This window comes from Teleopsis dalmanni, chromosome 1 (genome assembly GCF_002237135.1).
Source record: "Teleopsis dalmanni isolate 2A chromosome 1, ASM223713v2, whole genome shotgun sequence".
NCBI classification, from domain to species: Eukaryota; Metazoa; Arthropoda; class Insecta; order Diptera; family Diopsidae; genus Teleopsis; species Teleopsis dalmanni.
In genome coordinates, this window is record NC_051846.1 from 172,680,561 (window position 1) to 172,704,139 (window position 23,579).

A 23,579-nucleotide genomic window follows, 5' to 3' on the forward strand; every position below is an offset into this window, starting at 1 on the left:
TGTAGTGATTATTCTTAATAGTGAAGGAATCGTAAAGAAACCATTGGCCAAGCTTGATTTTTGCTAATTAGAATCAGTAAAAGGTTTTTTTTAAAAAACTGCTATATGAAGCATAACTGAAATGGTAGTAGTTCTAGTTTGTCTGTAGTAAACTCTGATACTCTAAAAAGCGCCGAAACTTTCAACTATTTTATAATAATCTGGAAGTTGTTAGTATTTATAAATAACCATCTCATGTTATTATACCATTGGGAAATTTCTGTTGTTTCTTTACATATTAAAAATTTTATTGAACCAATTTTCAAGCGGTATTAAACTTCATACTCAAAACTTATCGATTTTAAATATTTTTTCTAAATTTATTATTAATACAAAGATTGTATTTGTATTCTTATAATATTACTAATATTTAAGTGTTGTAATTATGGTGTTTTTTATTTTACCTTTTTTTAATATTTAGAATACATTTCTCACTATCCATATCTTAATAGATTTTGAGAAATTGAAATGAATCCTGCACATTGCAGAGAACCATAAATTTTATTAAAACTTTTTACCATTTTATTGATTCTTCCTTTAAAATGCATAAGTAAAATAAAAACGTTGAATAATGTAAAAATACATTAAAAATGTCTACAATATAAAAAAATTGTGTGTTAAATGGACTCAAACGACCAAAAGTTTGATTTATCGCATAATTTTTATGAAAGCTGAAGTAAATTTCCCATGTCCTTAACTGATCATCCTTTATCCTTACTTTGTTTTTTAATTTTTCTACATTATTGAATACTGCATAATTTAAATTTAAATTGCTTAAATTTAAAAAACAAAATTTAAAGAATTTATTTGTATTATTTGTTTTTTAATTAAACTGCACTTAATTTATATATTTAAAATTTATTATACCATATTAAATATAGAATTAATATGTTGAAAATATTTTGTTAAAAATTAATATTTAAATTTTAAATGTACAGAATAATTTTTTAATGTAATGAACATATTAAATATATATATATATATATTTGATATGTATATTTATTGTTATTACTCTTTATAGGACAGTAATTCAGAAAGTGTCTAGGTTAGCTAACTATTCGTTTCTCTCTTCACTGTACCTAATTAATTAGAATATAGTTACTATTTATATATTTTATTTTATTAACAAAGTTATATTAATAAATTGTAAACGAAAGTAGTTACTATTACCGCGACATCACTTCCTTACAACTATAGTAAAGTATCACTTCCTGGTAAAATACTACTCAGACTGTTGACAGTTTTTCTGGTGGGTCACGTCAGCTTCTGTTACTACCTCAAAGAGATATGGTTATCTAAGGATGCAGAACATTAACTCCGATTGGAGCAGTTGAGTCCTTGAATCACATTTTTTTACGATTATGCAGCTTTAATCTGGGTCGGAAGAAAAATACTAAACTCGGAGCTCCTGCCTTCGTCTGATATTAGAAACTCTCGAATGGTAGACAATTTCAGTTGTATTTAAAGTGATTAGTGTCCTTTGTTTGGCAGGAGTAATTACTACCGAAAACAATGTACCATGGTCATCGCGCTCTGTTTTGTTGGCAACCTGTTAATTTCTTTTTTTATTAGAATCTATTTAAAAGTTGTAATATATATGATATATTTTAATTTAAAAATATCTCAAAATATTAGAATGGTCTCTTTTATAATTAATATGACATTTTTTTATTAAAATCCGATCAAGCTATGACAATCTCTCTTTAAAAATTAAAAATATTAAGTTTATAAATTTAAAATTTATAAGATAAACTAAATAATTATTTTTTTTACTGAAGTATTAAATTTTATTAAATTAATTTTACGAGTATACATTCTGTAAGTAAAAATATTAAGCAACTTCCGTACAGTCTAAAATATTTGTAGCTCTAATGCACTTGTAAGGAAGGATTGCATCATTTGTCTCACTTAACTAAACAGCTAAGAAAAGGACATTTCCGTTTTGTATGCTTAGTTTGCTTGTTCGTCAATCTGTTTACGAGTATTTGTCTTCGAAAGTAACTCGTGCCAAACTGTGCAGTTGTTATGTGCAGTTAATTTCAATGAAGTCAGTATAATCCTTGCTGAACTCTGTTGAGACTTGTACTGCTTATCTGAGACATGTCGTATAATGAAAAGGTCGAATGTCTTAACATTTGTTGCTTGATGTTGTATTTTTGAAATGTTTTCATTTATCTTTTACTAAACCCACAATAAAAGCAACCAAAGTACAAGGCAATCCTGCAGAGATTTAAGCTGTTGTAGCTAAACTTCGTCGGTCTTCAAACTACGAATTCCGAATTCACACTTGTCACCAAAATCAGCAAATTCTGTTCCACAATATATATTGAGGCAGCCACAAATATGTGTGCAGTAATGCGACTACTCAGTTCTGATGCACTGAGCCAACTGTGGTCAGTGGTGGGCAATGAATTCATTGTTATTATTGTTTAAGCAGCTGATAAATGCTTTGCGAAAATTCCCACGTTGGCGAAAATATGCTGCATAAATTGTAAACATTTTAAATTATTTTTAAATACACCACAAAAGTAATGCCAAAGGATGTGTTGTGAAAATATGAAAAATTCCAGAATAAGTACAATTTTATTATGAAAATTATCGAAAATTTTACAAATAAACAAAAAAATGTTTTAAATTCATTTTCGAATATTTGTTGCATTGTAATTTGCAAAGTAATAATAATTTTATGAAAAATTGTCAGTTGTTAAAAAATGAAAGAAAAGAGAATATTTTTGTATTAAAATTAACCATAAAAAAAAAACTTTATATTTTTAAAAAGTAGGTGCACATGGTTTTACATGATATTTATCTTTAACTAACGTATTTCACTTCCATATTTATTTTATAAAAGCATTTTCTGTAGCTACTGCAGTAAAAGAAAAGGCAATCAGGTATGAAAAACATCTGCTATGCGTACGGCCTGAATTCTTGTAGAAATCTATTATACATTCCTTATCTTTCGACACGAATTTATTTATTTTTGAAGAGTTGCAACAAGGCCTACAATAAAACTGTGCGAATAAAGTTTTAATTCATTAATTTAAAATCATTAAGTAGATTGTTTTCCCACGAAACAATCACTTAAAACGTTTGTAGGATGTTTTTTGTTATTTGTAGTGGTTAAGAGTCATATTGTCGTAACTTAACTTTATAAAAGAAAGAAAAATCTGGTTAAAATAATAACTGTTAATAGTTTAATCCCAAAATTGTAAAATAAATTATCAGTTAATATATATACCTTAACCGACTATTCATGTCAGTGATGTATATATATGAAAAGACTGAAAAAACAAATAACCTATGCTTAAAATTAAGGTAATTGACACCAGAAAGCATTAAACAGGTTAACGAAATCGTTTTGGCAAACCGTAAATTGTATTTGTAGAAGATAACTGACACCATTCAGGAGAACATGTCGGTTTTGTTTTGTATAAACAATTGTCTATGATAAAGGTCTTCGCGAAAAAATACAACAAAAACAACAAAGTGTAGATGATTCTGAAAACAGTTGAGTCGAGATAAAAAGTAAATTTGCATCAATGAAAGAAATTTGGATCCACAACTTCAAACCAAACTCAAATTAGCAGTCGGCTTAGTGGGCAGCAGTCGAGAAACCATGCCCAAAATGACTAGATATGCAACAGACAGTTGGCAACGTTATAACGTCCGTATTTTGTAGTGTCTAACTGGTCTAACTGGTGTGTGTTAGACAAAACAATGTGCCGTGGAGCAAGTCGTTGACTACCATAGCAAATTCCATGTATTACATCTCGAATTACTTTAGCACTCACCGGGATCGCCAGATTCGGCCCCTAGCGACTACTATCTGTACGTAGACACCAAAAAAAATTCTACAGAGAAAGATATTTGGCTCCTTGGATGTTAAAGTCATCGTTGAAATTGAGACATATTTTGGAGAAAAGATAAATCGGTTTTCAAAAGATATATTGAAAAAAACTATGTTGAGGAATAAAATCGAATTTTACTAAAAACTAGTTGTTATATTTGTTGTCAACAGAAGTGTTATGAGATATGTAAGACAGTTTGAATTACGTAGATTTTCAGCAAATTATTATTGTAATTTTATAAAAACAAAAAAAAAAACAAAAATGACTTTAAAATTATTATTGCTGATAAACAGAAATTGAAGGAATGTTTATAAACTAACAGCAGTCATCAACATCTTCAGGTTTTCTGGGGAGCAGCCAGTCAACATAAGAATTTCACACAATTGACATTGTATCATAACTGAAAACAAAATAAAGAAAAAAATATTTTAATTTTCTTATTCATTGGAGACAGACAGTAGCAACTTTGAGAGAGAACCACTCTCTCTCTCTCTCTTTCTATCAGTAATAGTTATTATTAATAATTAAGAGTGAGTGAGAGTGGGTGATATGGTGATAAACTGGGAGGATAGCGTTAAATATCTCGGCATCACGTTGGACAAATGATTCACATGGCTTAAAAATGTTCAACTGAAAAGAATTAGCTGCGCCAAAATTCTTCATTACCTCCAACCGCTATTTAGAAATGAAAACCTCAATGCTAAGAACAGGAAACTGATATATAACCAAATAATTTGTCCGTCACTTCTATATGGTTGTGTAGCGTTTAACAAAGCTTCAAAGACTACTATTCACCAGTTAGAAATTGCACAAAGCCAGGCTCTGAGAAGACTTTTCAAAGTTCCTTGGTACATTAGGACGAATGATATCCTCAGGGACCTCAAGATTGATCCCATCAAAAAATGCATAAATGATAAAGCCCTGAAATTATTTGCGAAATCTGACAGACTTACTAACACCGCGTTATCAAATCTCAGAATGGTTACAGGCTCCTCGGGGAGATATGCAGATCTGAGGTCAATTATTGCTTAGTCTAATGAAGTGATAAACAATAATCCAGGTAAGGCGCATAGAGGGGTTTTGTAGAAACCTCGCAGTTAATAGAGAGTAAAAATGCTCAGGTGCACTGACTCAACTCAACTAGCCTCAACATAGTATATAATATTAGAGTTTTCTTAACCAAACAGACTGGATATAACTGTCTTGTATATATAAAAAAATCTAATAACCAGTTGGTAACGATGATATAATAACAAAATGATACTAATTAAAATCATAGATCGGATCACTACTTAAACTTACTAACTAATCCATAGAAAAAATTACTAACTTAAAAAAACGAGTAGATAAAATTAGTTGTTGCATTCTTACCATTACTTACCTAAAAACCTGGTGGCGCCAGTTATATATAGAGAATGGGGTAGCTACCTACCTTACTTAAGATAACATATGCATGCTTGAATTTACTAAAAAGTACTTTGAAATATAAAAAATTGAAAGTCATGAATTCCTGAATTTGACTAGTTGCTGTGCTGGAAAATATTGTAAATATTGTATATATAATGTTTCAAAATACAAAAAAAAATTAATTCATATCAATTTAAATGAGAAAATACTTATCTTGAGAACATTTATTAAATTATATTACTTAATTTAAATTTTTTTATATAATTTAATCACTTTAAAATATAATTTCTATGTACCTATATACTCAAATAAACTCTTATAATAATAAGCTTCTAAAAAGTAAAATAGAAATAGTACTAATACCTAAATATTTAATGAATAAACACTTAATAATTAAACTCATAAAACTGAAAACAATTTCATAAAGTATTTATTGTATTTTAGAATCAACTGCATTTCAACCAGAATTTGTTGAGGGCATTGCAAATGTATCCGTGGCTGTGGGTCGTGATGCTACATTTACCTGTCAAGTACGCCATTTAGGCGGCTATAGAGTAAGTTTCAAAAATGCTATAAATTTAAGCACTACCTTGCGAATATGCAATTTTCAGTATTGAATAAAAATGTTAAATTTTATTTGAGCTATTGAAATAGTTAAATATATCACATTAATAACACTTGTCACAAAATATCACATAATCTATACACATTTAAACATATTTATATATTATACTATATATAATTTACCATTTTTCAATAATATTTTTGCTGCATTTCCTTCGAAATAGAATGTTTCCAAAAATTTAACAACTGTTTTGTGGTATGTTAACTTATGTTCTTTTTTTCACTATTTGCTACTCTTCCATGTTGCATGCCACTATCATTCATAAAATGGCTGCAACATTTAGGTTGGCTGGCTTAAAGCGGATACGAAAGCCATTCAGGCAATACATGAGAATGTCATAACACACAATCCACGTGTCGGCGTTAGTCATTTAGACCAAAACACATGGAATTTGCATATAAAAGCAGTAACGGAGGATGATCGGGGTGGTTATATGTGTCAACTAAATACTGATCCAATGAAAAGTCAGGTAATTACACACACTTCTAGTCAATTAAAACTATTGTAATGAAAGAAAGTAAGAATAATTTTAGACGAAAATCGATATTATATCGATATTATATCGATTTTGTCTACAAATCGATTTTAGTCGATTTTTTAACGTTGTCTACAAGAAAATTCAAAATTTTGTGTTATTATTTAAAATGTTGATTAGGGTTTTTAACTTATTTCTTTATATTTTTCTTTATTAATTAGTTTTTTAATTTGTAGTATTTGATAGAAAATTAAGTGCACCATGTTAGGCGTTCCCTGAAAGTCTTTACTCCTTTGGCTACCTAAACGTATAGTCGACACTGAAAACTTTCCATATTTGTTGTAAAGATACATTTTTCTTATATAATTTTAATTTTAAAATAATGATTTGTGTATTGTTCATTGATTTACCTATATAGTTTCACTAGAGATCTTACTTCCTTCTATGTCCTGAGCTTGTTTGAACCTTATATATTGGCATTACTTCTTTTCCAATTTATATCTATGTTTCTTTTAAATATCACTAGCAGTAATGTTTGCGGGAAAAGTAATGAAGCGGGTATCAAAGCAATCCTGTAACATCTCCTTTTTTTTTGGCTCTCTTAAAAACTTAAACAACATTATCTAGAGCAACTACCTTCAAGGGACTGAATTCGTTCACAAAGGTTTTAATTTGCAAATTAAGCGCATATTTTTAGCAATTTGTTTTGTGATTAATTACCGTAATCTGATATATCTAATTTAGTATCGCAACGAACATATAAGGTCTTTACATGGTGTCGGCCATCCAATACTAACTAACCTAACTTCTTCTATAAATATTCTGATGCTTCGATCTCTTTCTTCTTTGATTAAATTTCGTTATCTTCTTAGGCAGCTCAATGTTTGGTTGTTAATTTTCTCTATAGAAATTATTTTTAAGTCAATCGAGCCTTTTTTTTATTTATTATGCATGGTTTCGGCTATCTAAAACTATGTACTTTACTTTCTTCTATTAGTATTCTAATGCTTCGATCTCTTTCTTCTCTGATTAAATTTCATTGTCTTCTTAGGCAGCTCAATGTTAGGTTACTAATTTTCTCTATAGAAATTATAAAGCCAATCGAACAGTTTTATTTATTTATTATTTATTTATTATTTATTATTGATATCTTTATTTTCTGATTAGACTTCGTTGTTCTCTTAGTCGGTTTCATATTGACTTTTTGATTTTGTCTATAAATATTTATAAGCCAACTGGAGTCCATTTTATTTTATTTGTTTTTTGTTTTAATTTTACTGATGACTGAGTTGAGTTTGAGTTGAGAAACAACTTTGTTTAAAAATAGATTCCTATTAACTTAAATATATTTAGTTACTCTTTGCATTTTACTGTATAACCGCATAGTCGTCTGGAGATATCAGGCTTATAAGCTGCAAATATTTGTATAAACAACAGGTAGCCGAGAAGTTTTAGCTGTAAAATCAGACTCTCATACTTTTAATGTCCAATATATGATGAATAAATTATTATATATTATACGAGTATGTATGTTATAATGTAGTGGTAAACAATTTTTAGAACAGTAAAATTGACCATGATTGCCGATCTTTGTCTGATCATTGCGATCTTCAATCGGATACTTTTTCAATATAAAAATAATGTTTGCCAAAAATATTCTCTTAATTTATTTTCAATATATTAAAATCAGATCAGTACAATCTCCAAAAAGTGAATTTCTAAATACAAAAATAGCGTTCGTAAAAAATACACTTTAATTTTATTATAAATATGTTAAAATATTGATTCAGATAATCTTTATATCATAAAAATACATAAGTTACAAATATTTATTAGTATTGCTACAAAATTTAAAAGTGTATATTAAGAAAAACTTTGTTGGTCGTTCTTAACCAAGTATTATCATAATAATTTTAACTATATAAAAATAAAAATGAATAGAATAATAATATTCCTTAAGTATTTATAATTTTAATTTTTTAAAAGTAACAATAAAATAACTTAAATATTATTATAGCATATAAACAAATATTGCTCCATAATTCTTTTAATCCCTCTTAAGTAACTATAATCATAATTATTTGCATTAATTAAAAGTAAATATAAATAGATAAATAATATTATTTACGTATTATTACAGTATATAACCAAATTCATGTGAATATAACAAACAAAACCATGAATTATAATATTTATCTGCACTTTAAAAATCCCATACACTCGCATGAGTAACGTAATTTTCGAAGTGTCGAACTTATAGATCGAACGTATCTCATAGCATAAAACACACAATAGCACAAAATGTGTTAACAAGATATGTGCTGTAAGTATGCGAAAATGTGCAATACCAGATGCGCATACACAGACCCAGACCCAGCACATGATAGGTTCAGACCCCTCACTTACTTTTAATGCACATTTTCGCTATTCACACACTTCAGTGTCCAACCAAGTGAAGTTTATGGCGCCAATAAAATGTATTTCATGCTTCCTTAATTTTTATTTTAGTTCACAGCCATAATGGAATGAAATTTTTGCTTTGTACTACGAAAATGCACGACTGAATGAATTTTTGTTTTAAAGCAAAATCAGGCAAAAATAATCAAAATAAAGAAAATCTTCAGAGCATCAAATTTGCACAAACACACATGCAACAATCCTCCTTCCATATGTGAACAACGGAAACAGTCTAGCGGACATGTCAGCTGCCATTTTATTGCGGTTTGTATGAGTGTGTATGAGTATCTCGCCTTTGCGTCAACGTGTGTGTGTGTGTGTGTGTGTGTGTGTGAATTTGTATCTACAAATATGTGCAATAATAAAAGAAATATGTTAGCACGCTCAACTGCGGTGTTTCGTATTATCGAAGTAAAATTTGTGGTTTAGTCTCTACGAAGGTAAAACTCGTAAATTCTGTGCTTTGTCTTGGACAATTTGTGTGATATTTCTGCAACTACTTGGAGTTAGTGTCCTGATGTTTATTTAAAGGTAATTTCACTTTAACGACAATTCAAGAATGAGCAATACGGATTTACTTCTTAGACAAGACTCATGAATTTTGCCGTAATTTAGCTAATTGAATAAATTGCATTATAAATGCAATATAATATCTTAGATGATAAATATAAAAATTCTGTCATAAATGATTTAATGAGTTTTAGAGTGGTATAGAATGAGAAATTAGTTAAAGGTATAGTAGGTATGCGGTTGATTTATGGTAGAAATAGTTTAGCACACATTTATTTCATTTTTAAAGTTTTGGATTTTTATTATTAAATTTACCACACCCAATTATTCAAATTTGTGATATATATAGAGATTAAATTTCAATAACTTAAACTATTTAAAATCTATTAATTAATACTTTACCTATAGAATATAATACCCACAAACACACAATCTTTACTTTTATACTAACTAATTTATTATTGTACATTTAAAATATCTATTTGAGTAGTCTTAATTCAAAAAGATATTTTAAACTATGTTTACACTTAGACTAGACTTTTAGATTTTATGTGTTTTGTATGAAAAATGGCACACGTTGCTGAGTATATGTCGGGTTACCTACATAGTCATATATGTCGAATTATTTACTATAGTCTCAGTGATTCTTTTTATATTGTAGTAAACATTATATTTTTTCACCAATTTTATCTTGTTTTAATGAACATTTAAAAAAAAAATTAAATTATTTATCTAAATTTAATTTTAGTTCTAAATTGTAATATTCATTTTTAATATACTAATTCAACATCATCATTAACAACATGATGGTCCAAAAATATATCTTAGAACACAAAATATCAAATACGTGGCTTCTATATTAAAGATACAAGAGATTGATAAGAATAGAGCAAAGAGAAAATTTATTATTTTATAATTTTTTATTTTGAAATTTCTTTAAATGTTAATCCCAATATTATAACAACTAGATTTATTAAGGGTAAAAGTGGTTTTGGGTTGTATATTTGTTTATGGTTATATTTCTATATATATACTAAATTCAATCGCTATGTATAAATTTTTTATCTGTAAGAAAAGTTCAAAAAATGTAACACATCATCATCACAAAAATGGAAAACTTATTTCAGACAGTACAAAATACTTAACGCATCATCACAATGTTATGGTAAACTCGATTAGCAAGAACTAAAAAACGTTCCCCTCGTCATCCAACTTTTTCTAGTTTGAAATTATGAAAACATTACTTTAAAATAGGATCTCCAGATTGTTTTTCATTCGTTTCAGTCAATTTAATTATTATTAAAATAAGTTGGATTATAAAAGCTAGTTGTTACCTTATTTGACTAAATGAAAATAAGTTTGGTGAACATCAAACGGGCATATTTTCGTTGGAGGAAATTGAAGAGTAAAAATATCGTTTGGTTAGGCAAAGTTGGCTATATTTTGGGAGGATAACTCTAAAGGCTCAAGGTTCAGGTTATCGAACTTAAGCTAAAGTGAAATGCACAATCCACCATATCTGTGTATTTAGCTTTGACTTGAGTTTATACGGCACGTATCGATGAACTGAGCCTTAACTGAACTTTCAACTGAGCCTTAATTATCCCTTATCGTAAATATTCTTGATGACAGTAAGAATATGGTTCAATATGTTCATTTTTCTTAAGAACACACTAGTGTACAGAACGTATATTATTATAAGTTACAATAAATAGGTTAATATGATCGGTTTCCTTAAGAATGCATTAGCGTACAGAAAGAATATCATTGCAGAGCTTAACTGATTTAATACTTTTATTTTTTTTAATCATCACTAAATGTAATGGTTTATTTATTTGTTTTTTTTAACAAATGTAATTTAAAAAAAATTTAAATTTAATATGAAAAATAGAAATCACTGTTAAGAATAATAATATCAATGATAAATTAATTAGATTATTTTTCTAAAACTACTACTCTAATAGTATGTTTAATTAAATAATTGTTTATATTATTTTATAAACAAATTATTTAATATTATATATCAATCGGCTGTTAATTATTTATAAATAGTTAAAGTACTCATATTACATTAATCAATAAATAATATAATCTAATTTTGTCATTTAAAACTATATATTAGATTGGTTTTCTGGACGTTGTAATTCCACCTGATTTTGTAGCGGAAGAGACATCCTCAGACGTGGTAGTACCTGAGGGAAGCTCTGTAAAATTGACATGTCGGTAAGTAAGAAGAAAAATAATAAAATTATGATATATAAAATAAATTTGTTTTAAAAATATTTATATACTCAGATATATATTAAAAAACTCCTCAGATACTATTCGCCTATTTTAAATATTCTTTAAATAAATATTTTACTACTCCTGCAATAAACTCTTTGCAATGGACAGTTTTGTGACCCATAAAGTAAGACCACAAAATGAGAATTTAATTGGCAGACAAAACCATATAAAAACAACAATAATAATTTCAATTTCATGTCCGAACCGGTACGGTTTGGTACGTAAATATTTTTGTACAATTTCCAGACTAAAAGGACATAAAAACAGTAATAATTTCACACGCTTAAGATGCAGGATACAATTAAGTTACGTCCATGTTTATCACTGTGAACGGATGTTTAAGCTCTTAGCCGACAATAGACAAAAAGTACTTTGTTGTGTAAATGGAGTGGTGGAGTGATGGAGACCAGCATAAGTAATAATGTCAACAAATTAAACGACACTTCATTCATCTTGATTTACTGAGTAGTATCATTAACCCTCAACTTAACCACGGTCAATGAGATCAAGAAAAATGTGCTGCTTTGTGGTTACTTTAAATGCAAGTAAAAGGTTTTCGAATGTATTTGGCCATATACGTGTATGGCAAATGGTTTCACAAACTCTATGTAGAGTTTATTTATGGTTTTAACCATTATTGTTCCATTTTGGAAATTAAGGGAACATAAAAAATGATGCCACTAATTTTGTTTAAATTTGGTTGCAATATACGAATTACCAAACTCAACTTTCATATTAAAGATTTACATTAGGAGATTTTTAAAGAGTTAAATATTATTTATAATTGAATTCAAAGATATTAAAAATATAATTTGTATATAATATTTTTTTTTAAAAAAAAATTTATTTATAATATATTTTATTTAATAATTTTATTATTCATATTTTAAATATGTTTTAAACAAAAACTAAATTTTGACATAAAATTTATATTTTTATTTTTCGTATTCAGTTCACTTTAAAACTTTTCTTATAAAAAAAACAAAAATAGTAAAAAGTAGTAAAAATATTTGACTATGGGAAGTATGTAAACATGTTAGAAACACTCTAGTCACTGACACTTTAAATGGTCCAGCCAAACAGATTTTGTCTGCAACTGAGTTCATGCCCAACTACTTATTGTAGTTTCCGTATTTCATTTTTATGCAGCAGACATTTTCTTAAAATTCAAGAAAATAGTCAAGTCGCATACATTAACTGACATTAAACAAAAGCTGCACTAAAATATGACGATGAGAAGGTTTTCAAAGTTTTATTTTTTGCTTTTTTTTAGAGAAAATTTAACTACAGAGAATCTGAAAGCAAGAATTGCATCTACACTATTTTCACTAAATAAGCAAATGGAAGATAAGAATGATAAGTTCACCAAATGAAAAAATATGCACGTACCTATGTAGTCTCAACACTTTAGGCTATATATTTTAAATAAAGTATTTACCTTTGAAAAACTACGTAATCGTTCTGCAATGTAAGTATATTTAAATATAAGAGCAGTTGACCTATAATTTACTCTGGCTTCAATCGCGATATAAACGGCACAAAACGTTCCCTTCTTTTCAATAAACCGGTTAAAAATTTAACAAGTTTTTAAACAAATATATATAAGTACATTAAGACTGAAAAGTTTTCGGAAATTCTCATTTAAAATTCGCGCGCTGTATATTTTTCGATATTTTAAGTTTATGTAGTTTGGCAGCACTGTCCTTAATTCCTATGCCAAAAATGAGCGCGATCTGTCAGACAGTTCGTTTACGGCAGCTGTTGAAACCAGTTCACCTCAGTAGTGCGTTGCGAAATGTCTTCGACGGTCGTACGACCGTCCTGAAAGGCTTTGTACCACTCATAAACTTGAGTTTTCGATAAAACTGATTCCCCATAAGCCTTTTGTAGCATTCGCAACGATTCTGCACACGAAATTTCGTTCGAAACACAAAATTTGATGCAAACTCTTTGTTCAATATTTTTTTCCATTGTTTTTTTCGCAACGCACTACTGAGGTGAACTGGTTTCAACAGCTGCCGTAAACGAACTGTCTGACAGATCGCGCTCATTTTTGGCATAGTAATTAAGGACAGTGCTGCCAAACTACATAAACTTAAAATATCGAAAAATATACAGCGCGCGAATTTTAAATGAGAATTTCCGAAAACTTTTCGGTCTTAATGTATATATCAAAGCAACATATTTAAACTGTAAATCTTTTTTTCATAACTACAGTGAGCGACAAAACTCTACATACACCCCCCATTTCTGCTAGCTCGTAAATCCAAAGATATAATAGAAAAAAGTAATGATACAGTTTTGTTTAGAACTGTTTTTTAATAATAATAAACAAAAGAAAATTCATTCATCAATATAAATTAACGAAATTATTCGAAAAAAACCTAAAAAAATCATTGACAAAAGTCTACATACACTTCATTGATTGTTACATTTAGTCGACAGTAATTTAAATGTTAAACGGGAAAGTACCGTTTTTCATATTTCTTGCTTGTGCCATGAGTCATACACTTATATAATGTACTTAGTTGTGCTTTGTGAGTGGTATTTAATTGACACGATGGGTCCACGAAAAGAAATTTTAAGTGATATGCGAAATCTGGTTATTAAGCATAGAAATGCAAAAAACACCTTATGGTAAAAATATCAAAATTAGTCAATTTGACTCGATCAACAGTTCAGACGATAATAAGAAATTATAAAAATACTGGTTCTACTGAAAATAAGACTTGCAGTGGCCGCCCAAGGAAACTCACACGTAAGAATGTCAGTTTGGTTTTAAAAGAAGTTAACAAAAATCCGAAAGTAAGTGCCTTAACATTAGTCGAACATATTGCTAGTGCAACTGGAAAGCATGTCAATCCACGTATGAAGTTTTCGCATCTTAAAAAGCAGCTAAGAGAAGAAAACACAGTACCGACAAAAAAGCCGATGAGGAACTAATACCAGATCATGCCATCTGTTTCCGAAGCATATTGAAGGAAAGGAAAGCTCTTTGCGTTATGGGATTACAAAAAAAAAAAAATGAAGAAAGCGATTATGTATATGTATTCTTAACGATCTGTTGTGTTGTTTAAACCAAATACACAGACTATTTACAACTCGAAATTCAATCGAATTCAATGTCAAATTCAAAGTGAAATTATAGCATCTAAAAATCAACAAAAACTATCTCAACAGAAAGGTTTCAAATTTTGTGCAATCTAGTGTATATTTTTATCAAAATTCTATGAATTGTTAAAAAATGTTAACATTTGCAAAAGCTAAGCAGAACTTGAGAAACTTTAATAATAATGATCGATACATTAACAGTACACTAAGTTCTAAGAATACAAGATGAGTTTGGTGGATAACGACCATAATAGAAAGTACCACACACATAGAATAAAAAAGCATTTAGAACTCGTATTCGTCGTTACCAGAATCATCATTGAGCGGTTTGGAAATGATGCAATGACACGAACTTGGGTTCATAACTAAACAAAAAGTTATCATAACTGTTATAAGGAAGACAAAGAATTCAAGCCTAAGAAAGCAAAAACTCAGAAAAACTATTCTTTAATATTAAACCAAAAAAACACTGAAAGAATCTTAACAAGTAATGACCTTAGCAACAACAAGAACTCGCAATTTTTAATTCAATCAACTATGTCTCTGGCACTGGAATTCCTAAGGGCTCGAGGACTTATATATGATATATTGGTGGCAATCAGTTTATTTCTCCAAACTTTGTCTTTTCTCCAAACACTACTCTCAATAGTTCAATTCTATCAACCATGTCTCTGCCACTGGAAACACTAAGTGCTCAAGGACTTATATATGGTATATTGGTGTCAATCAGTTCATTTCTCCAAACTTTGTCCTTAAAAAATCAATATATACAGAAGGAGATTGCTGATTCCGCCTTCATTTCCTTATGTTAAAAAATTAGTATGATAAAGATAAAATTTAATTACCAATATAGTAAGGCCGAATATATTAAAAAACGAAAAAAAATAAAATTATTTTAAAATTATTTTTAAATTAAATTTAAAAATTAATTAAAAAATATTACAAGTTGAAGTGCTTTAACTGTTTCTTAAAGTGTCGCTAATTCATAATAGGCAAAATAAGATTTTTAAACATATACAATATTAAATTTCTTCTGCGCTTTTCTTCGCAGTGTAATCTAAATTTTTCTATTAGTTTTTTTTCACTAATTACTAAAATAAAACATACACTGGTAATTAAAATATATTTAATATATTTGCAGTGCACGTGGTTATCCTGATCCAATAGTAACATGGCGACGTGAAGATGGTAATGAGATCGTACTAAAGGATAGTACGGGCACAAAAACCTTAGGTAAATATTTAAATTTATACTAATTAATATATTCTTTATATATACGTCTTCTTTCTCTAAAAAGTATCCTAATGTATAACCTACATTAATTTAAAAAAAATAATTTCTTTCCTCTAACATATTTACAGTTTCATCGTATCGTGGCGAAGTTTTAAAATTAACAAAGATATCTCGCAATGAAATGGGTTCATATCTCTGCATTGCATCAAACGGTGTGCCACCATCGGTTTCGAAAAGGATACCCCTCTTCATACATTGTAAGTAAACAAATTAATTGTAATACTGAAAATAGTAAAAAGAAATGTAAGATATGTAGATACGTAAAAGATATATATAAAACAACAGAACTTACAAGCAAATTCTGAAATTTCCAACATCACATAAAGACGGTAGCTCATTAATTACCGCACTTGCACTACTTATTCTAAGCCATCATGTGGTCCATCCGTCACATTTGTGTATTCGACTCATTTGTGATGTTGTTGGGTTGTTAAAGTGGAACAATATGCCTTAAAAATTTTCAAATTTGCTAGAACTTGTGTCCGTGTTTACGCAAACTGTAATGCATTTAGTTTCTTACTTCACATTTTCCAGGTTTTGTGATAGTTTTTTTGGGAAACTCTTTTTACCTGCGCACTACTTCCTGCAAAACGTCGTTTTAGCTGCTGTCAACTTTATTGTGTTAGCTTTACTTAAGTCCTGTTAAACTGCTGCAGTGATTTTTGCCTTCTTTTGTTCTTATCGTAACTCAGCACTGCAATATGTACAAATAGCTCCACAGTGAAAGTATCACCAGGAGTAAGAGCAACGTAGATAGCAACAGTTTTTGTCAAAGTATCTGAAACAAATGTTGTTGCTTTTCTACTGTTACTCCTGCAACTCCAGCTTCTGCTGTTGATACTGCTACTCTGGCAACTCACTCAATCATCCGGCATAAAGCATACAAATGTTGCTCCGGTGCTGCGTTGCTGTAGATGCTTCAGGCATCCAACCAGCATTGTCATTAGGTTAACAGCTTAGGTGACAAACAATGCTTAAGCTGCTGTATTAACGTTAAGGTACTGATAGCTACTTATGACGACCATGTTAACTTTTAGCATTTTTTAGTTCTTTTCAATTTATGCATTCATTTGAAATTTTCAGTTTTATTCAATAAAAATAAATTTCTACTTCAAAAATCTTTATCGTTTAACCAGTTACTTAATGTTATATCTAATAAGACACATCCTTAAAACTAAGTATGTGACAACTGAAGAAACTGAATGAAGTAAAATTAGATATATCATATTGACGAAAAAAGTATTAGATAACTTAACAAATTATTTAGATGTAAAATAAATTATTTAATCATTTCTATATAATTATATATAATATAATATAATTCACTCGAAATAGCTGTATGGTCAACTAAAAACTCAATTAATTAAAATAATATAAAAAGAATTTTTGTTGTTGTAGCTTACTACTTTTTGAAACCTCTTTGTCATATATAATTTATGTAATATTTTGATTTAATATTTACTTTATATGTAATATAACAAATTATATATATATTATTTATATATAAAAATATATATATACATGTCAATTCAAAAACTCCAGAAAAATATGCGAACAAAAAAGTCAAGTACGGTTTTGGATCAGTTGGTTAAGGTGCGCTGACTCTGAGCTTCACATTTGGTAGGATCCGAGTTCAATTCCTGGTACTTGAAGTCTCAAAAATAATTATTTACGAATAATTAAATACAAGAATTATTTCCAAGACCACTGATGATGGGTATTTGGTAATACTCGAAACAGATGTATGGTTAGCCAAAAATTCAATTAATTAAAATAATATAAAAAAATAATTTTTGTTGTTGTAGTTCACTACTGTTCGAAAAACCTCTTTATAAAAATATATTTAAATAATTTAGAGCTGTGATAAAAAGGTATGGTTTGTTGTGATGGTAATACACAAAATTCACGGCTTCCATTCCGTGGCATATATTTTCTGTTTACCATGATTTTTAGTGTCCAATGCCAAAAGCAAACCTTGTAACTACAATAAACTTTTCCACACTGGTGAAAACAAAGACTAATATCTTGACGGAAAGGGAGGAAATGAGAAAGATGTTCTAATTTTTTGTAAAACAAATCATCGTAAACTATATTTAAATATCCGTATATGATTAACAATAATCATTTTAAAATAAAAATATTCAAATTAATAGAATGATCATTAATTTATACTTTTTAATATGGAATGTTTTTCATAAACGTTAAATTATATATATAAAATTTCTAACCATAATAAATTAAATTTTGTAATTAATAATTGTTAGCTTAAACTGTAAATTTTGTTAAAAAAATCTATAAGGAAAATTAGTAAAATGAAATAAATACTGAACTTATATATTATTATTAATGCTTTTTGATATGGAATATTTTTAATATATATATAAACGTCACATGATATATACCAAATTTCTAACCACAATAAATTAGATATTGTGATTTAAATTTTTAACTTTAAATAATTTATTCCGATAGCTTATATACTTTGTTTAAAAAATCAATTATTATTATTACTATGACAATAATTAAAATGAAATAAATAAGGAACATATGTATTATTATTATTAATGCTTTTTGATATGGAATATTTTTAATATATATAAACGTCACATGATATATATAAAATTTCTAACCACAATAAATTAGATTTTGGGATTTAAATTTTTAATTTCACATAATTTATTCCGATAGCTTACATAAACTTTTTTTAAAAAATCAATTGTTAAAATAATTAAAATGAAATAAATAAGGAACATATGTATTATTATTAATGCTTTTTGATATGGAATATTTTATGTTAGAAAATGTTAGAATATTATAAATAATAATATTATACCGTTAAAGGATATAAAGGATCGAGATCTATACCACTAATGATATCACTGTTATTATCCAATTGCATTAGAATCTGATTTATGATATCAACGGATTCATCGCTATCGTCAATTTTATCCAAGTACATTTGACTTGTATTTAAACTATTATAATTCATTTCATCACTCTCGGGTTGACTTGTTGTAGTAGATTGGATCATAGAATTAGAGGAATTTTCTGAAACATCAACATCAGAAAATTCAGCTTTAATTTGTGACGATTTATCATCTGATTGTTGTACCACGATGTGTTCTGTTGAAATTAAACGTGAGTTGAAATGTGGACAAGATGATTTATAGGGTCTTTCTGTTTCTAATTTAAAGTACTTATTAAATTCCATTTGAAAATCATTTCGAAGTGATTTCATAAGTCTTTTAGAAGTTAACACTATGAAAAAAGATTTAAAAAAAATTAATTATTAACTAAATGATACGCATTTATTATTAAAAAAAAATACATAATTATTCTTTAAGGAAGTACTTACTTATTACTTATGTATTTGTTTAATAGATTATATTAGATTTTCGTTAATTACAGCAGAGATAACTAAATCATATTGATTTCTAAACCACCAAAAAAATTTTTTGATTTTTTCTATACAAAAATTATTTGATTTTTTTTAACAAAAATTATTTGATTTATTGTGCTTTGAAAATATATTCAGGTAAAAGTCTTTCTCAGCTATAAAATTTTCACTAAAGTAAATGTTCGCTTTCTCTTTCGTATTCAAATATGTGAGAGAAAGTTCTTCGAGCCAGAAAAAGCTTTCTTCAAATTGTAAACTATTTGCAATGAACTATCATTAATACAAGATATGAAAAGTGATGTAAAATATATAACTAGACATAACTCTTAGCGAACATGACGTCACTGATCAAATAGTTATGCTAATTTTTGGAAAATATTTTACTGTAAAGACGACAATGTAAATTAAGCCTAACTGCTTAGTTTTACTTAAAGTCAGATATGTTATTTTATTAGCGAATATCAATATGAATATATACAGACATGTTCTAGATTATGAAGATAATTTCTATTGATTAAGATCTTAATCTAATATACATTTTACTTACCTTCATGTTTATTTTGCTGAAAATCTTCGAGGTTAACTTGTGTCTTTTTATCGTTTTCTACCACCAATTCAATTTCGACTTTGTTTGCTTGAATATTATTCTTCTGAATAAGTTCAACTAATTCAGTTTCATCAACTTCAATGACTTTATCTGATGGAACCCATAACTTAATTTGAATTTCATCGATTTCACCTACTTGGTTTAATTCTGTTTTTATTGGATCTATTGGATTTATTGAAGCTATTTTCTCTGAATCAGAAGAACCTGGAATTACTTTACCGAATTCATTTTCATCGATTTGAGTAAACTGATCAGTTTGCCCCACTACACGAATTTGAATCAATATGTTGGATTCAATCTTATTGGCCTGAATCACATTGTTCGATTCGTTTGCATTTGATTCAGTTTCATTCAATAACATTTCAACATCCGAAATAAATTCATTATCTTCCATAATTTCATGTGCTTCAGCTTCAGATACTTCAATTATTTTTTCAACATCAAATTCGTTCTCCGTATCACTTTCATTCATTTGAATTACTGTTTTAAATGCAATTCCATTCGATACACCATTCGATTGATATGATTCATTTTCAAACCGGATTTCTACATTATCATCATATCTCAGACGTTCGGTAACTATCTTTTCACCATTTCTCTCTTGTAGTCTTTTCAGACGCTGTTGTGCCTTCAAATCAAAATCTTTTTTGAAACATGGTATAGCTCCATATTTTAAACGCTGCATTCTACTTAATCCTATTATTTCAGAATGTTTAATTAATATATAATATAACCAAAACCACTTGTCTTTCTTACCCATTTGATATCTTATGCTCACATGAATATCTTCTTTTTGGAAATGATCACTGCACATTCTCCAAGTATTTTCATTAAATTGTTTTGGCGACTGGCAAAAATTTAACCACTTTTGCAAAAGATATTGATCTTTAGGAAAGCTGAAAAACGAACATTGTTTGGATTTTCTGGTATAATTATAACAGTTCCAGACAGCGCACTTCATTTTTATGTCTTATTATTACTGTAATTTAAACGCCTTTTAAAAAAAATATTTTATTGCAATTTTGCGAAGCAATCTATGATACTATTCTCCGTTGTTTTCTCCGTTTTCACGAGCACCAGTGACGTAGCAGACGCAACAATTTCGTTTTTGACGCTCAACACATGCGATATATGCAATGTAACGCTTATGAAATTCTTATATGTACAATAACATAGATTCTATGTTTACACTGTCAATTTATTTTTATATTGTTACTTTTGCACAAATTGTACGATTTTTATATAATTATCATATAATCCATGCACTTAGGAACACAAACTTTTGTTTTTCTACACGGATCCGTGTAAAATAAAATGGACGCTTATTTTTCAATTTGCTTTCACCGTTTTTTCTTATTAATACAATTTTGTAAAAACCACAACTTCGTAAATATTTTCTCAATAATTTATTTTTCTTTTTTATATATATTTTCAGTATTTTTATATATTAATATTTTTATAGTGATATCAAAAATCGTAGCTTCTCAACTTATTTGTGCTCCGCTGAAACGTCTTTCCTAAAGTTAGTTCTCTACTGTAGTGATCTCTAGTTTGTATGCCATTAAGGTGCCTTGCATTTTAGAGAGTTTATAAAATTCCCGGAAATCATCACTGACTGCTTAAAAACTTCTGAGAAAATTTCCATTAGGCTTTCTGATGCAATGAAACAGATCCCAGTAGGGTTGTTGTTGTTGGTGATACTTAAATGTACCGATCGTTGGTACACTTAGAAAAATAAACGGATTTGTGAAATTAAATTTAAGGACTTTATTATTTCTGCTGTAAGAAATTAGCACAACTGACTAATCCAAAGACTAACACAAAATAATTGCAATGCATAACTTTGTGTGGGAATTATTTGGTGATCTTATTGAGTTTCACAGAAGTCCAAATTGTTTTCTATGGCATTCTGTATTTGCAAATTTCTGTGATCATTATAAGTTTTAAGTTTTAACATTTAGACAATAAATAAGATATCACGTTTTCTTTTAGGGAAAGGAATTTGGAAGAGAAAGAAAAGAAAACTTTAGAAGTGCATATCAGTAATTGAAAGTGAATGTTCTCTAAGACAGTTTAACCAATCGGTCATTAAATATAATTTACTCATGTGTTCGAAAATGTTTTGAATGACTTCAATGACTTTTAAATGACCAATCGATTCAACACATTTGGATTGATTGGTTGTCATGTATATATCCATGTCTGGCAGATGTCTTCGTTGACGAATTGATCCGTTTTGAACTGTCATACATCAAAATAAACCTAGCTTTTGATAGCATTGATAAATCCAACATACGTATATTTACTTCATATGTTTACTAGGTGATTAGAACTCAAGTGTTTTAAATTTGGGAGGTGATCCTTTTTCCAATAAATATGTCATATTTTATTTGTGGTGTCAGTGTTCAATATAAACCGAGATACAGGTTATCCAATAAAACTACCCAAAAAAATGCAGTGAAAAGACTCCTAATATCATAAAATTGTTTCCCATAATTTTTTCAATGGTGTATTTGGGGTAAGCAGGGGGCTTAAGAGATAGTTTAACCCACATACCTCTAGCAATATAATACATACTACAAATTTTTAATGAATTACAAAAACAATGTTGAAAAAAATATTGTGTGATATATATAATCCCCTCTGGCTATGCTGTTGAATTGTTTGATACTTATAAGTAGAAAAACGGAAAAAACCTCAGAGAGAAAAAAAATAAGAAGAGCAGAGAGTACAGAAAAAAAATATTTTGTCCGGAACGAAAATTGAAAACGAATCGAAAAAAATATATCCGAATTGAAACTATGTATATAAATACAATTGGGGCATAATCATTAATATGAATTCCGTTTCAGTTGAGAAATTATTTATAGAAAAAAAATATTTTTATTAAAGGAATTCGTTAATTATGCTCTCGAAAAGAAATGAACAAAATGATTGCAATTATAAAAAAACTGGTTTGTAAGAGAATTTAATCGGAACTAAAGTTAACCCCGAAAAAAATATCAAAACACTAACGAAACAGCTTCCGTCTCGAAGTCCAGCTTATTAGTGTAAACATACCTAAAATATAGAGTTTAACTCAAAAGTTTATAGTAAATGCAAAACTTTTTTAAATTATGAATAAATAATTTATTCGAATTAATAGTTTTAGAATAACTAATGATTATCTGAGCTATTTGATTAGCTTATATTGAAAATAATAAAGACATTTTAATCATATTTTGCTTTCTCCAGTACTTTAATAGTTTTTTATTTTTTTTTTCATTTTATACAAATATGGGGTGTTTTAGATTGCAGTTTTGTGCTTTATCATTGGGACCGTTAATTATTAAAGAAATAAATTTTAAACTAAACGGTATATGTTAGGTTTATTACAATTTACACTTAGTAATTTGTGAAATTTTTTTCCAATTACTACCAGTTTTGTTGTAATGTGCTATACAATACTATCAGAAATGATTACAGTTTTTTCACGACTATCTCCAGTCGTTTTGCAACACTGTCCGTTTTGTTACATTGTAGTA

General features: G+C 28.2%; 1 protein-coding gene across 1 annotated transcript in view; it reads left to right on the forward strand.

Annotated features, from left to right (window-relative positions):
- Window positions 1-23,579, forward strand: part of LOC119670192 (roundabout homolog 3) — a 57,388-nt gene that overhangs the window by 17,710 nt on the left and 16,099 nt on the right. The window contains exons 2-6 of the mRNA XM_038080356.1: window positions 5,739-5,848; window positions 6,203-6,388; window positions 11,484-11,584; window positions 15,900-15,991; window positions 16,120-16,248. Of these exons, the coding sequence (XP_037936284.1) occupies window positions 6,353-6,388; window positions 11,484-11,584; window positions 15,900-15,991; window positions 16,120-16,248 (358 nt within the window). The 5' untranslated portion in view covers window positions 5,739-5,848; window positions 6,203-6,352. The remainder of the gene's footprint in view (window positions 1-5,738; window positions 5,849-6,202; window positions 6,389-11,483; window positions 11,585-15,899; window positions 15,992-16,119; window positions 16,249-23,579) is intronic.